This window comes from Miniopterus natalensis, chromosome 18, assembly GCF_054644295.1.
Source record: "Miniopterus natalensis isolate mMinNat1 chromosome 18, mMinNat1.hap1, whole genome shotgun sequence".
NCBI classification, from domain to species: Eukaryota; Metazoa; Chordata; class Mammalia; order Chiroptera; family Miniopteridae; genus Miniopterus; species Miniopterus natalensis.
Window position 1 is genome coordinate 10,521,363 of NC_142098.1, and position 17,041 is coordinate 10,538,403.

General features: G+C 36.3%; 1 protein-coding gene across 1 annotated transcript; it reads right to left on the bottom strand.

Moving 5' to 3' along the window:
• Positions 1-2,357: 2,357 nt before the first annotated feature.
• On the bottom strand, positions 2,358-16,635 carry ZNF260 (zinc finger protein 260). The gene is made up of 3 exons (XM_016220947.2): positions 14,976-16,635; positions 14,234-14,384; positions 2,358-8,410 (listed from the first exon to the last, which is right to left on the bottom strand). The coding sequence occupies exon 3, from the start codon at positions 7,953-7,955 to the stop codon at positions 6,717-6,719; it is 1,239 nt and encodes a 412-aa protein (XP_016076433.2). The 5' UTR covers positions 7,956-8,410; positions 14,234-14,384; positions 14,976-16,635; the 3' UTR covers positions 2,358-6,716.
• Between the last annotated feature and the right edge of the window lie 406 nt (positions 16,636-17,041).

Genomic DNA, 17,041 nt, shown 5'->3' on the forward strand with positions numbered 1-17,041 from the left:
CCCACAGTATCTCTGAGATATGCCTGTACTTACACAAACCTAGATGATAAAGCTTACTATACACCTAGGCTGTGTAATATACCCTATTGCTCCTAGGTTACAAACCTGTACAGCATACTGTAGGCAGTTGTAACCCAGTGGTATTTGTGTGTCTAAACATAAAAAGGTGCAGTAAAAACCTATAGCATAGCCCTGGCTGGTTTGGCTCAGTTGGTTGAACATCATTCCGAACACCGAAAGGTTGCTCGTTTGATTCCCGGTCAGGGCACAAGCCCAGGTTGCAGGATTAGTCCCCAGTCCGGGTGCATACTGGAGGCAACTGATTAATATTTCTCTCTCACATTGGGGTTTCTCTCTCTACCCCCTCTGCCTTCCCCTTCCTCTTTAAAATCAATTTAAAATATTTAAAAGAAACATAGCATAAAAGATAAAAAATGGTATACCTGAATAGAGCACTTACCAATAATGGAGATTATAGGTCTGGGAGTTGCTCTGGGTGAGTTGAATTAGTGCTGATTTAATGTGAAGCCTAGGGCATTATCATACACTACTGTAGACTGACTTTATAAACAGTGCATACTTAGGCTACACTAAATTTATTTACATTTTTTCAATCATAAATTAACATTGGCTTACTGTAACTTTTTAACTTTATAAACTTTAAAAGTTTTAACTTTTTTGCCCGGCCGGGCGTGGCTCAGCGATTGAGCATCGACCTAGGATCCAGGCGATCAGGGTTCAATTCTCAGTCAGGGGACATGCTCTGGTTGCAGGCTGCAGCTGATCAATGACTCTCTCATCATTGATGTTTCTATCTCTCTCTCCCTCTCCCTCCCTCTCTCTCTGAAATCAGTAAAGATATATTTTTTTAAAGTTTTAACTTTTTTATTCTTTTGTAATACTTAAACATTGTACAGCTATACAAAATATTTTTTTCTGTATATCCTTATTGTATAAACTTTTTTTTAATTAAAATGTTTAACTTTTTTAACTTTTTTGTTAAAAAGACATAAATACACACAAGTAGCCTAGGCCTACACAAGGTCAGGATCATCAATATCACTGTCTTCCACCTCTGTCTACATCTTGTCCCACTGAAAGGTCTTCAGGGGCAGTTACTTGCATGGTTGTTATTTCCTATGATGATAATGCTTCTTCTGAAATACCTCATGAAGTACCTGCCTGAGGCTCTTTTAAGTGTCACTCTTTTCAAAAACATGTCCATAGTAGTTTGGTTTTTTTCCATCATAGATTTACTTGTAAGTAGATAATGCACCATGAACATTCCTTTCTATTAAAGAAAACCTTTCGATGTTGGGGTCCATGTTTTCAAACATTTTAAGAAGCTGGTTGAGGTCTGCAGACCCACTGAACCCTCTACTGTGAATTTCCTTCAGGCTTTCCTCCTGTAGTTTTATTTTCTCTCGCCTCTTCCGCTATGCACTCCACTCTGGCGTTACGACTACAGTGTCACTGGGCAGTAGGAATTTCTCAGCTTCATTATAATCTTATGGATTATAATGTCATATATATGGCCCGTTGCTGACCAAATCATTACGTGGATTATGACTGTATTGAAATATCCAACTATTACTGAATAAGTATTTTTCCCTTCAGTCCTATTAGATTGCTTCATATATCTTGGGGCTCTGATGTCTGGCACAAATGTTTATAATTCCTATATTTCTTAGTTGACACACCCTTTTCTCTTACAACAGTTTACTCAATGTCACCTTTCTCTGATACTATTATAGTTACCTCCTCCCTTTTGATTACTACTTGCATGGACTATCTTTCTCCATCCTTTTACCTTCAACTCGTTTGTGTTTTTAGATCTAAAGTATCTTGTATACAGCATAGTTGGATCATGTTTTAAAAGTTTATTGTTGGAAATATTACAGATATCCCTGCCCCCCTCCCCTTACATCTTTTCCCCTCCCCCTCCCCAGGCCTTTCCCACACTGTCTGTCCGGGGGGCTATGCATATATGCATATAAATTCATTGGTTAATCTCTTCCAGCCCCCCCCCCCACCTTCCTGGATCATTTTTTTTTTAATCCATTCTGGCAACCTCTGCATTTTGACTGAATTGAATAAATATATATTTAATTAATTACTGAAAAGAATTGCTATTTTGCTGTTTCCTGTATGTCTTTACAGCATTCCCCTCTCATTTTCTCCATTACTGCCTTCATTCATTTTTAAATTTGTGACATATTTTGATTCTCTTCCAATTTTCTTTTGTCCTGTGGATAGATCTTAGTTAGTTACCATGGGGATTACATATAACAGCCTAATGTTTTAACAATCTAAATACCAATTTACCTACTATCACATAAAAAAATTCTATAACTCTGTTCTCTAATGTCAAAATGTGTCTTTATTCAGTGTGTCCAATTAACAAAGGTTTATAATTATTTTTATGAATGTCTGATCAATTCCATAGAAAATAAGAAGTGGAGTTACAAACTAAAATTACCCCAGGTTCTCCTCCAGGCCGTAGATTATCTATTGTGTCTCTACCAATAACCTCTTGAGCCAGTTATCTATGGGTTTGTAATCCACCTTGCAGCTTTTGTGAGCAGTGCCTGCTCATTTTCCCAACTGCATTCTGATGAGTGCCTTGTATCATTCCTTCATGTATCAAGAAAGGTTAGAAAAGATGTACACAATTTGTAAGCATGATCTGCTTTGCTCCCTCGTTTGAGGGGGAACTGGGTTGCTGCCTGCTCAAGACCAAGATCAGTGCCATGCTGGGGAGTAGTGAGGCAAGAGTGAAAATGCCATAAAACTACTAACATTTGAAGATGGCTTTTTCTTTATTGGGCATTGCTTGTTCCTATAATCTTTTGACTATTTTCCAGGGGTACTACAGAGTTAGTTCAGAAAGCTGCTGTTTTATTGTTTGTGGGGAAACAATAAACTGGAACTTTTTAGTTCAACATTTTGGTGATGTCACTCCAGGAATTATATTTGTCACGTTTCCTGTTTCAAGGATTCTTATTTTAAAATGAAGAAATTGAGGCTTAGGGAAGTTGTGTAAATTCCCCCAAACTACAAAGTTTAATGAAGTTAGGATTACACTCTCCTAATGAGAATGTTCCTGTTCCCCAGTGCTGAGGTCCGGGAAGTTGTGCTTGCTTGGGCAGTTGCAGGACTGCCTAATAAACATATTGTGAAGGTGTTTTCTTATCGGCATAAAGATGCCAATAAAACTAATTCAGGGTTAAAGCCTATTCTGTTTATTTGATTGACAGTTTGAATCTGTGATTGCTGATGGTGTCAGAGCTGTGAGACTGGCTGTTGGACATATTAAACTATTTTAATAAATTGTGCTTGTACAACAGAAAGCCATCCAGAAGAAAATAACAATGAATCTTACCTCACTACATGACATTAAATTCTACATGGATTAAATATTTACATATCGAGAAAACCAACTTGCAAGGCAACCTAAGAAATAATATATACAATCTAGAGATATATTTTTAAAAGTTTAATTTTATTTATCACTATTCCCTCTGTGCTCTCTTCCACCTCTACCCCTCCCCCAAACTATCTTCCTAATTCATAAGGTTAGAAAAAATTAATACATATTTAGTTACATAGAAATTTAAAAATACTTTAATGGAAAAAGTAACTTTTTATAACAAAAATTAGACAAATTCCTAGTATCTAATATATGAAGAGGTCTTCAGAATTGAAAATATACATAATCCTTTAGGAAAATGGGTTAATAGTATCAAAATGTACAAAGAAGCAAATCTAGGAGCAGGTGAGATACTCATCAGATAAGCATAAATTTGAGTAGTTTCATACCCTCTATTGAAGGGCTAGATGTCTTTATTTTTTAAATTTATTGGAGTGACATTAGTTAATAAAATTGTTTCAAGTGTACAATTCTTTGATACATGATCTGTATATTGCATTATGTGCCCACCACCCTAAGTCATATCTTCAGTCACCATATATTTGACCCCCCTTTACTATTACCCATCCCCCTTTCATCTAGTAACCACCATACTACTGTCTTGTTTGTTCCTTTTAGTTTTATATCCTGTATGAGTGAAATCATATGATTCTTGACTTTTTCTGCCTGCCTTTAGCTTAGCAGATATTCTCAAATTATCACAAATCGCAGTATTTCATCTTTTCTTATGGCTGAGTGATATTCCATTGCATATATGTGCACGTTTTCTTGTCTTTTTTTAAGTTGACTGACAATATCTATTAAAATTTAAAAATAGCATATATCCTTTGATATGTCTAGCAACCTCTTGCCTATAATCTACTCTGCAGCAATAAAAATGCCTAAATGCAAGGGCCAATTACAAGGGTGTTTACTCTAGTGTTGTTTACTCTAGTGATGAATCAATAGGGAGATGGCTGAATAAATTTACAGTACACAATATCATAGATACTATGCAGCAATTGCTCTTCTTACTGTATCTGACCATTATAATTATTCTTGTTGCTGGGTCTTGGTACTGGCCACTTACAGGCAGCAAAAGGTAGTCTCCCTAGTTTGGCCTGACTTAAGAGTTCCTAGTTCTTCTGGTGACTTCTGCACAAGGGCAGACCACTTAAGACATATGAGAAAGTGTTTAATGAAGACTGAAATAGAGAACTTAGATTCATGTAGATATACATGTATGTAGTTTAGGTACATTACCTCAGAAAATCAACCACTGGTATTTATACCCTTATCTCAAGACTAACCTTCAAAAATGCTAACAAGCAGTGCAGTGCTATAGTTACATTAGCATTTTATTATTTTGAGTTTAAAAGAAATTGAAATATATGAATTAGCCTAATGTCTAAAAGTTGCATACTCATTTTTCTATTAACAAAGAGCATTAAAAGCTTTCTGTTTGTCAAGCTGTTGTGAAAAGGGATCAAGTATCACTTTCAAAAATCTTAAAAAAAAAGATTTTCTGCAAATACTGTTTAGGTCTCTCTTTTCAGCACTTTTCCCCAAGAAAACAAATGCAGAGTGGGGAACTGATCGATTATGTCCGGCAGAACAGAGAAAAAATTAGTCTGAGGTTAAAATTGAGGCCAACATGCAAGAGTGGATGTTTTACTCAATGGCATATTAAAAAACTTAAGAGCAGCATGGTTTCCTCATTTTAAAATGGTCTGATTTCCATTGCCAATACTGGTTATATAAGGTATTAAAATTTCTGATAAATGTTTCAGTGAAAGCAAGTTATTTCTATCAGGTCTGTGCATGTATTATTAAATACAATCCTTAAATGGTAATTCAATCTGTTAAGCTGCCATCACAATTAAAAATTTTTTTATATTTTAAAGATATACTTTTAGAAATTTTAATAAAAATTTAGCATCTGTTTGGGATGTAAGTCCATTTTAACATGTACTTCATGTACAGCTTCCCTACTCCCATCTCTATTTTAATTTTCAGAAGTTTAAAAGAAATAGCACAAAAAATAAACACATACTGCCACAACCCAGAATTAACTAACATTTTGTTATGGTTATCTGGAATTTTTTTAATGAGAGATATTTAGATACAAAACTAAAGTATCCTTTAACTACCATGCTTGATCCCATTTCCCTTCCACTACCTTTCTTTCTGGAGGCAACCACTTTGGGAACTAAGTGTATATCCTTGCAATCCATTCTTCATAGTTTTACATCAAAATGTTCATCTATAACCAATGCTTAATACTGGTGTTGGTTAGTGGTGATTTAATTCAGATTCACACAACTGTATTTATAATATATTCATCACTTTCATTTTTCTTCATTCTACATCATTTTTTCAGGTTTTCCCTTGTTGATAGACATGTTTAACTTGTACTTAACTACTAGAGAATATTCTACTGTGTGACTATCATATTTTATTCAACCATTTCACAAGAGACAGACATTTGTTTCCAATGTTTTGCTAATATAATTCACGCTCCAGTGAACACAGAGGTACATGATTCCTTGGGTACATGTTTGTTGGGTATATGTATATATACTCAAGGGTGAGTATTCTGGAATCAGTTTTAGAAATTATTTCCTACTTCAAGGTTTTAAAAACATTCTATAAAATTCTTATTGTTTCACATTTTGCATTCTAGTCTTCAATATTATTAGATTTCATAAGTAAATATTTTAATGTATGATGACAGCAAATATCTAATGTTTTTCCATATGAAAAGTCAGTTACCCTGAGACCATTTTTTGACTCATGCATGATTTCCCTACCAAGTTGTGATACCACATCTGTCAATTACCAGTTTCTCAAAAAGGCATGCATCTGTTTCAGGATACAATATTCTGAGACAATCTGTTTTTTAACGACTGGATCAAGAGCAAATAACTGATGATTACCATATAGCAAAACATGTAACACAAATGACAATTTTCTCTCTTAATTATAAATCTTTATACCTCTCTTATTTTTGTCTTAATGCCTCAGGTAGGCCTTCCAGAACCATGGTGGTTGGTGTTCATGAGTAGATCTTTACTTCAGTGAGAATGTTCCTAAGAAGTACAGCATTAATAATGTTTGTTGTGTGGGCTCTGGAGGTATAAGTTTTCATAACACTATACTTTTTATTTAAAATCTCAGTATTTTAAGTTTTTGAGTGCTGAAGGGTTTTCCACATTCCTGTCACTTTTTTGAAAGATGGATTTTCTGATATACTAAAAAAAGTGAATTCTGTTGAAGGTTTTCCTAAATTCAAGGCATTCATAGAACTTCAATGAGTATGAATTCTCTGGTGTCTAATGTGATGTGACTTCTGGCTAAAAGCTTTCCCACATTCACTACACCGGTAAGGCTTTTCTCCAGTATGGATTCTCATATGTAGAGCAAGAGTTGAGAACTGAGAGAAGGCTTTTCCACATTCATTACAACCATAGGGCTTCTCACCTGTATGGCTTCTCATATGCACAGTAAGAGATGAGCTTTGACAGAAGGCTTTCCCACATATTTTACATTCATAAGGTTTATCCCCTGTGTGGATTCTCACATGTACAATAAGTGATGTAATTCGAGAGAAGGCTTTTCCACATTTATTACATTCATAGGGTTTCTCTCCTGTATGAATATTGTGATGTTTAATGAGATATTGCTTCTGCCTAAAGATTGTTCCACATTCATTACATTTATAGGGCTTTTCTCCAATATGAATTTTCTCATGCTCAGTGAGATTTGATTTGCCACTGAAGGCTTTCCCACATTCCTTACAGACATAGGGTTTCTCTCCTGTATGACTTCTCTGGTGTCTAATGAGGCTTGATTTCTGGATGAAAGCTTTCCCACACCCTTTACATTCATAAGGTTTCTCTCCAGTATGTATTCTTTGATGGATGATGAGGTTTTCCTTCTGGCTAAAGGCTTTTCCACATTCATTACATTTAAAGGGTTTCTTTCCACTATGAATATTCTGATGTTTAATGAGGTATTGTTTCTGGCTGAAGGCTCTTCCACATTGATTACATTCAAATGGTTTCTCCCCCGTATGAATCTTCTCATGCTCAGTGAGACAGGATTTGCCATTGAAGGCTTTCCCACACTCCTTACATACATATGATTTGTTTCCAGTATGATTTCTCTGGTGCTTAATAAGACCTGGCATCTGAACAGATGCTCTCCCACATTCATAAGGTTTCTCTTCAGTATGATGTTTCTGATGAGAAAGGAAGTTTCCCTTCTGGCTAAAGGCCTTTTCACATTTACTGCATTTATATGGTTTCTTTCCTTTATGGCTTCTCAAATGTAGAGTAAGGGATGAGACTTGAGAGAATACTTGACCACACTGATGACATTCATTTGACTTCTCTCCTGTGTGCATTTTCTTATGCTCTATGAGGTTTTGCTTCAGACTAAAGGTTTTCCCACATTCATTATACTCACAAGGTTTCTCTCTAGTATGAATTTGATCATACTGAAGGAGATCTGATTCAGTCTGAAAGCTCTTCAACATTGTTATCATGCAGATATTTGTTCCAAGACTTCTTTTGTATCTCTTGACGTGTCACATAGACGAAAGCTTTTCCACATTCAGGAAATTCACCTGGTTTTTCCCCAATATCAATAATATCAATTCTCAGTTATCTAATGAAGTTGAATTTATGATGGAAATCTCTTCACACTGATTATCCTGAGATTCGGCGAAACAGAATGAAATATAGCATTCTCATTATATTCTTAGTGGTCTTTTCTTAGCTTCTCTCATATTGAATGAAGCATAAATTATGTTCCAAACTCTTTTAAATTGAGTACCATACATACAGATATAGTCTTAAGAAACAATGTCTGTGATCAGAGGAAATACTTTTCTGTTTCCTAGGTTTTCTGAGTTTTTCCTGAGCTGTATTTTCATGGAGAAGGATGAGATTTAACTCACAGGTCTCTCATGATGTGTCTTTATAATTCCTCAGGACTCTTCTGAAAGTAAGTATAAAAAATCATCATTGAAGAGTTAATAACTATAAAATATTTAGTGCCTGGCATGTAGTAAAAATCCAATAAAGCAGCTATGGTCAACATAAATAACACTTGTGAATTTCTCCACAATTAATAAAAAATTTTAAATATGCTATTATAAACAAACTCTTTATTTCAAACCTAGCCTACATATAAAAGAAAGCTCAAATGTAAATGACATTCATGGATACATATAGCTTAAATTGCTTTTACATGTAACCTTGCACACTTCATAAATTAGTAAAATAAGAGAAAACATCCTTATGTGGTAGGTGATAGGATGAAAGGACAAACATAAAATTGGGAGAGCCTAGGATGAAGGGATAAAAAAAAAAAAAATGAAATAAACAAGTATTATTAAAGAAGATGTGTGGTTAAATAAGATACAGCTATATGCTGCATGATAACATTTTGGTCAATGATGGACCGCATATACGACAGTGGTCCCATGGGTTATATATATATAACCTAGGTATGTAATAGGCTATACCATCTAGGTTTGTGTAAGTACACTCTATGACGTTTGCACAGTGATGAAATTGCCTGAAGCATTTCTCAGAGTGTATCTCCATCACTAGGTGCTGCATGGCTGCATTTATTTCTATATCTCCCTTCTACTCCATTAAAATGATGATAAGGGGGTGAAAGGGAGTGCATACTCATAAAAACTAAAAGGCTGAGAAGACATCAGGTGACGAAAAGTTTTAGGAAATTTTGAAAGGAAAAAAAAATAAAGGACTGTAAATTAACTGCAGAACTCAGTGGCTAAATAAAAAGCCAGCAGATGAGGATGATACCTAAAAGCAAGATAATTTGTAATTCAGCCATCAACAGAAAGGCTCTATGGGTAAGAGTGAAAGGTGAAGCGTAATAAAATGATTATAAAAAGAGCAGTTGATGCGCCCAACTCTCCTAGCTGGAAGGAAATAGGAATTTATTATCCAGACAAAGTATAATGGAGAGTCTCCAAATTTAGTAATGACAGGCTAAGTAGCTAAGCGTACCATACAGAAAAGGAGGGAATGAGTAAAAGTTTATATACAGAAGAGGGTCCCTATCCCTTTCTACTACCAAACTGTAGATGAAGCGCTGATGGTTGCCAGGTGTCGTATGACAGAAAGTTTCTTTTCTGAAAAGAATGAGACCTTGAGAACACCTATAGATACTGACACTTGGAGTCACATAAAGGAAACACCCAGATATCTGACTTAATGCTGTACAGTGAAGCCCACCATTTCACAAGCCCCACCCATGCACACAGAGATTACAATAATCTTTTAGGTCCTCTGGAGAATATTATGCTAAGTGAAATAAGCCAGGCAGAGAAAGACAAATATCACATGATCTCGCTTATACATGGAATCTAAAGAGCTTAACAAACGAACAGAGTAGATTCAATGACATGGAAGCATAGATGAGACTGACGAATGTCAGAGGGATGGAGGAGGGCGGGTGGGTGGAGGGGGAGAGAGTAACCAAAGAACTTATATGCATATATGCACAACCCAAGGACAGGGACAATGGTGGGGAGAGGGACTGGGGAGGGGGAAGGGACGGGGTGGAATGGGTCATTGGGGAAAAAAAGGGACATCTGTAATATTTTAAACAAAAATTTTAAAAATTAAAATCATCTTTCAGGTCCTAATGTTCATCTTAATGTAGATCTGAAGATCACAAGAATTTGCTGAAAGCCCTACATGAAAGGTAGATCAAAACAAAAAGGAAAAAAACAGGCAAGAAACAGAAGAACACACACATACAAATGATACAAGACTATACTTAGTATCACAGAAACTAAGAGATTTTACAGCAATGAAATATGAACAGAGTTCTATAAAGAAGTACTTTTGGAAATTATATGCTGTTGACCTTAAAAATTCAATAGATTCAGGAAAAAAATACATTTCTTTGGTACACCCCATATATATACATATATATGCATGCATCTAAAATAGTATGTATCAGAAATTCTGAAAATAAAGAAAATAAAATTAGAAAGAGAATCATGAATATGTAAACTATAGAAATCCAAGATACAAAAACACAATAACTGAGAAGACTACCTCTCTCAACCTATGATCAAATCCATTAAATATGTGACTATATTAAAAAATAGGAAAATAAAAATTCATACTAATTTATAATATATAGCTAATCAGTTTATTCTGCATCTTCAAAATAGTAAACAATCTTTTTTTAAATGCTTAAGGAACAATTCTCAAAATTAGCCTATATAACAGTCATATAAACCCTCAAATATTCTCCAAACTAGAAAAGGGATAGACAAAATACTATGACAAAAAAAACCCAACAACCCTAAAGAAGGAAATAAAAAATCAGTTGTAAATTTCAAATTTTACTGCCTTGAACAAACTTTTTGGTCAAAGAAAAAATTAAACTGCAGAATAGTCATAAATATTAGACAGAAAACAATGTATATCAGAACCCACAGAACACATTTGAAAAAATGCTTGTAGAAGTTTTAGCATTAAGTGTTTACCTTATTTTTAAAAGAAATGAAATGATAAAGTAAGCATTCAAGTTAAGGATTTACAAAAAAGAAAAGCAGACATAATAAAAACAAACATTTGTAAAGAAAATAATATATTACAAACAAAAAATAGAAATAAGTTTGTGAGCTGATTCTTAGGAAAAAACTAAAAGGGAATAAAACCAAAATTTAAAAAATAAAAAACGAATATTTGGAGGCCTGATTTGCTTTTGGACCAGGACTTGGAAAAGCAGACCTTGGTGCACATCTTGGTCCTGTTCAAACACACTCAGCCCCAGCAGAGGGAACCACAAGCTATGGCGTGCAGAAAACTTCAAACAGGGTACTCAAGGCCAGTCACAAACAGCATCTAACACTGGCCTGCACCAGAGACCATCCAAAAGACTGGAAGTCCTAGCAGATCTACCTAATACATAGAAATCCAAACAGGCAGCCAAAATGGGAAGACAAAAAAAATAGTCCCAAATGAAAGAACAAAAGAATTCTCCAGAAGAGCTAAATGAAATGGAAATAAGCAATCTATCAGATATAGAGTTCAGAATACTGATACAAGGATGCTCAACAGCACAAGAAAAGATATGGAAACTATGAAGAATGACATAGTAGAAATTTAAAAAAACAATGGAAGGAATAAACAGCAGATTAGGGGAAGCTGAGGATCAGATCAGTGAATTAGAAGACAGGGTAGAAAAAATAATTTAATGAGAGAACCAAAAAGAAAAGACAATTAAAAAACAGAAAGACAGTTTAAGGGAGCTATGGGACAACATAAAATGTAACAATAGTTGCATAAAACAAATTTCATAAGACGAAAGTAAGCAAGGGTTAGAGAACCTATTTGAAGTAATAATGGCAGAAAACTTCTCTAACCTGGTGAAGGAAAAAGTCACACAAGTTCAGGAGACACAGAGTCCCAAGCAAGAAGAACCCAAACAGGCTTAGGCCCAGACACATCATAATTAAAATGCCAAAAATTCAAGACAAAAAAAATCTTAAAGGCAGTAAGAGAAAAGCAATCTGTTACCTACAATGGAGCTTCCATAAGGCTGTCAGCTGATTCTCAACAGAAACTCTACAGGTCAGAAGGGAGTGACATGAAGTATTCAACGTAATGCAAAGCAAGACTGCTCTATCCAGAAACGCTATCATTCCAAATAGATGGTGAAATAAAAAGCTTCCCAGACAAAAAAAGGCTAAAGGAGTTTATCAACACCAAACCAGTATGGCAAGAAATGTTAAAGGGACTGCTGCAATAAGAGGTTGAAATAAAACAAGAAACATAGGCATAAAGAAATGAAATGGCAATAGATAAGTACCTATCAATAATAATCTTAAATATAAATGGATTAAACATTCCAATCAAAGGACATAGGGTAGCTGAATGGGTAAGAAAACAAAACACAAATATATGCTGTCTACAAGAGACCCACCTCAGAACAAAAGACTCACACAGGCTGAAAAAAAAACTTCCAGAGTACTTTAAAGGAGGGATGGACAGCAATACAGTCACAGTAGGAGACTTTAACACCCCACTAACTTCACTGATCTTCCAGACAAAAATCAACAAGGAAACAGTGACTCTAAATGACCCACTAGATCAGATGGATTTAACTGACATTTACAGAACATTTCAACCCAAAGCTGCAGGATAGGCATTCTCCTCAAGTATACATGGAACATTCTCAAAGATAGGCCACATGTTAGGACACAAGTCTCTATAGGTTCAAGAAGACTGAAATCATATCAAGCATCTTCTCGGATATTTACACCATGGAATACTATGCAGCTATAAAAATAAAGGGTCTCTTACCCTTTGAGACAGCATGGAGGGAACTAGAGAGTACTATGCTAAGCGAAATAAGCCAGTCAGAGAAAGCAAGTATCACATGACCTTACTCATATGTGGAATCTAATAAAATAAACCGATGAACAAAATAGATACAGAGACAAAGAAGCATGGGACAGACTGAGGAATCTCAGAGGGAAGGCGGGGGTGAATGGGTAGAGATTAACAAAAGAATTTATATGTATAGCCCAGCCGGGCGTGGCTCAGCGGTTGAGCGTCGACCTAGGATCCAGGTGATTGGGGTTCGATTCCGGGTCAGGGCACATGCCCGGGTTGTAGGCTCGATCAGTGACTCTCTCATCATTGATGTTTCTATCTCTCTCTCTCCCTCTCCTTTCCTCTCTCTCAAACCAATAAAGATATATTTTTTTAAAAAGAATTTATATGTACATATGCATAACCCATGGACACAGACAATAGTGTAGTGAAAGCCTGGGGGGAGGGGTGCAGGATGGAGGGGATCAATGGGGGAAAGGGGAACATATGTAATACTTTCAACAATAAAGATTTCCCTATTCTAAATATTTCAAAAAAAATGACTATTTGGAAATAGTCATAGATAGAAAATAAGGATTTTCTTCGTTAATAATAAAAAAATAAGGTAGAGATTATTTTGCTCAACCCTATGCAAGTAAATCTGAAAACCTAGCAAATACAACCTATGAAAACTGTAACCAGAGAAGACAAAACCTAAACAGAAAAATAAACATAGGAAAAAAATAAAGACAACTGTTAAGATGCTTCATCACCCCAAAGCCCACAGCACAAATGGCTTAGCATGTGGATTTTACTAAACTTTGAACAAATTACAGTAATACTATATTTTAAAATTTCCAACTGATTGTTTAAGTCATTAAATTTGCAAAAGCATGATATACAACAGATTGGGACTTAAGCTACTAAATTCCTAATAACCCAAAAGGAAACACAAAAATTACATTTCCTTTGTAATTATAACCCCTCATATTTTTACAGGATTTACATCAACATTCTTCACACATACTTACCAGAACTGAATTTTTCATACTCTAAAATGACAGTCTTGAACTGAACTAGACAACATCATCTGAATAGCAGGCAAAAAGGTCCTTACAACAGAATTGATCTTGTGATTTAAAAAATATTTTCAAAATATAAATCAAAATGCTCTAACGTCAGGCAAACTACTTTTGTGCTATAATCCCTGAGTTGAGTAGTTGCAACAGAGATCCTACAAAGTCTAAAATATTTATTATCTGGCTTTTTACAGAAAGGTTACTGACCGCTGCACTAGCGTAGTGATTCCTTCCTCCTCTACCTGATTGGAACTAGGATGTACTGTTGCTCCAGCTCCAACCACAACTAAATAATAAAGAGACAACTTGCAAGAAATGTGGATCCTTAAAGAACCACAAAGACCAAAGCTACCACACAACTGACTACTCACCACATAACTGTTATATGACCAGGACAGGAATTGGAAGTTATTGTTGAGGATCAACGCAGCATCTCAGATTTCAGGCCGAGCCTTTAGGACTCTCAAGAGGTTTTAAAGGATAAGGGAAGTGCAGCTCCTGGGGATGCACAAGGAAGCTGGCCTATGAAAAAGAACAGAGTAATGATGACCCTTTAGCTTAGAAGCTAGAGCACACACACACACGAGCACATGGAAAAAAATATTTGTACTTTGCATCTCAGGCCAAACCCATCATACAGCTTAAAGGATGCACACATTTCAGAAATGGAACACAGAAAGTAACATTTCCATAATTTAGGTTATACAGAGAAACTATGAGACTGAGTTGCCAGAGTCCTCTAGAATCACAACCCACACAGGTATTTTTAAGTAGGTGTCACTTGTGGCCTTGCTCTTGATTGAACAGTCACAGTTTTGAATATAATTTTCTCCAATAATTTTCTCCCTTTTCTCGTAAGTGTGAAGTCACGAAACTTGAGTGATACAAATAAAATATAAGGGAAATTATTCTGGTATTATTCATGGCTCAGAGTTCTTAAACTATTTAGAAGCCTAATATTTTACCTAGGTTATGCAACTCTAGGAGAAATTAAATATAAGTGTCCTATAATTATATGGTCATTTATGGATTTAGCAAACACATTTATCATTTATTAAATGTGATATATAGACCAATTTTTAATGGGGTATGAGATAAAAGGGTCAAACTTACTCAGAAGCCCTTCCATTACTCAGATGTAAGAGGCTTAGCATCTGGCTGGACAGTGCTATGAATTGATGAACAGGTAATACAGAAGAGGTAACGGATGGAGGCAAACTGCAGGAGGAAAGAAGTATCAGTACGACATTTTGGGCTTAAAGAGTGAAGTTCCCGTGCAACCTCCACGTGAACTGTCCGTCGGGCAGCTGCATGTCTGAATGAGGAGCTTAGGACAAACCTCAAATAGGAATGGATACTTATTTGTCAGCTGAAGCCCAAATGGAATCTACTGTACAGAGAGTTCTTCTAGGCAAAAAAAGATGATCAAAGTCCGAAACTCAGTAATACTAATAGCTAAAGGACAGACAGAAACACAAGTCACTCACGGAGTTGGGGGGGGGGTGCTCCTTGGTTTTGACTGGAATTATAAAAATGAAAGTACGATCATGGGAATCAAGAAAACATTCAAGAATGAGGCAATGATAAACATCTAAAAAGCAATGGAGCAAACATAGAAATCTAATTTCCCCACCCCAGGTAAAAATGGAAATACACAAAACAGGCAAGCAAAAAATGTGATTCTTACCCCTGCCCTGGATGCTGCATTTCCCTCCCCAACAACCATTTTTATTTTCTGTGTAAACCTCCAAAGTTTCATCATGCAACTACAAATATACATTCTTATCTCCATTTACTCAAAAAATATATTACACCAAACACTGTATACCTTGCTTTCTTCACATAACAGAATACCTTGCAGACTTTTTAAATCTATCTAAAATATGATATATATTTCCATTTGCTCAAGTCTTCCTTTGGGCCCTTCATTAACATTTTAAAACAATTTTAATATAGGCTTTAAACATTTCTTATTTATCCCTAGGTGTTTTATCTAATTTGTTGCTTTTGTAAATAAAGTGCTATCCTTTCTATAACTGACCATTTTTTTGTATATATCAAAGCTATTATTCTTGTATATGAATTTTTCTACTGTGGAACTTTATTTTTTCATTTTATTGAAAAATGTTGTGTGATAAAATACTGGAAGAAAGTGTCTTTGTAAATGGAAGAAAACTGCTTCACTACATTACGAAAGCCATTTTGTTTGGGGAAAACCTAGCCAAATTAGGAGTCAGATTGCCATGTTCATTTACAAACTAGACAGACTCTAATCTGCACGGAAGACAGGACAGCTTGCTTCCTAATTCTGAGCTGTCTGCACAAGTGGAAATTACCTCTTAAAGCTATTCCTTAGTCCAGTGCTTCTCAAAGCTGCCTCACCAAAGTTCCGGCAAAGAATTAATAAAAGTCAATACCTATTGGGGGGGGGGGGGGATCCAGACACCCAATAAAAAGTTCTTCGGGAATCTTTCCTCTTAAAAAAATTAACGCTGATTTCGTAACTACACCACAACACGCCTGCTTTGATGTAAAATCGCTTTAAAAATTATTCATCGCTCAATTGCTTAGCCTTTTTCTATTCTTTCAGAAAAACCGGTGCTCCAAAAAGATGCATTCTTACAATCATTATTTTAGAAATGTGAAAAGTGAGGTTTACAGGTTATTACCCCACAAAACTCACATGCCATTCATCCTCACAAACCTGAGACCACGCACCGTCTCACACAGGTAGTAAGTCTACAACCCTCCCCCCGCCCTTACACCTGGTCCCCCACCGCCAGCCCGCCCGTTTCCTCTGGTGCCCTTGCCCCTCCAGATAAGCTCCAAACACTACACACCACAGTGGGCAATTCCCCAGCCTCCCCAGCCCGGTCGCAGACACCGCCGACGCTCCCCTACAGCCTCCCAGCCCGACACTGAGCCCAGAAACGCAGGTCCCGCAGCCAGGTTCGCACTTGGCGGAACCAGCGGCAAACTCACCAGCGAACAAAGACGACGATGGCGAGCCAGAAAGTCTGCGCCTGCGCCTGCGCCTTCCGGGGAGGGCTAGCAATCCCAGAGGCCTCCTGGGCTCCGCCGAGCCGGGGCTCAGTACCGGCTGGATTCAGTCGAAGCAGGCGGGTCTGCCGCTTTTCCTGACCGTGGACTACATTCCCCAGAAGTCTCAGTGGCTCGAG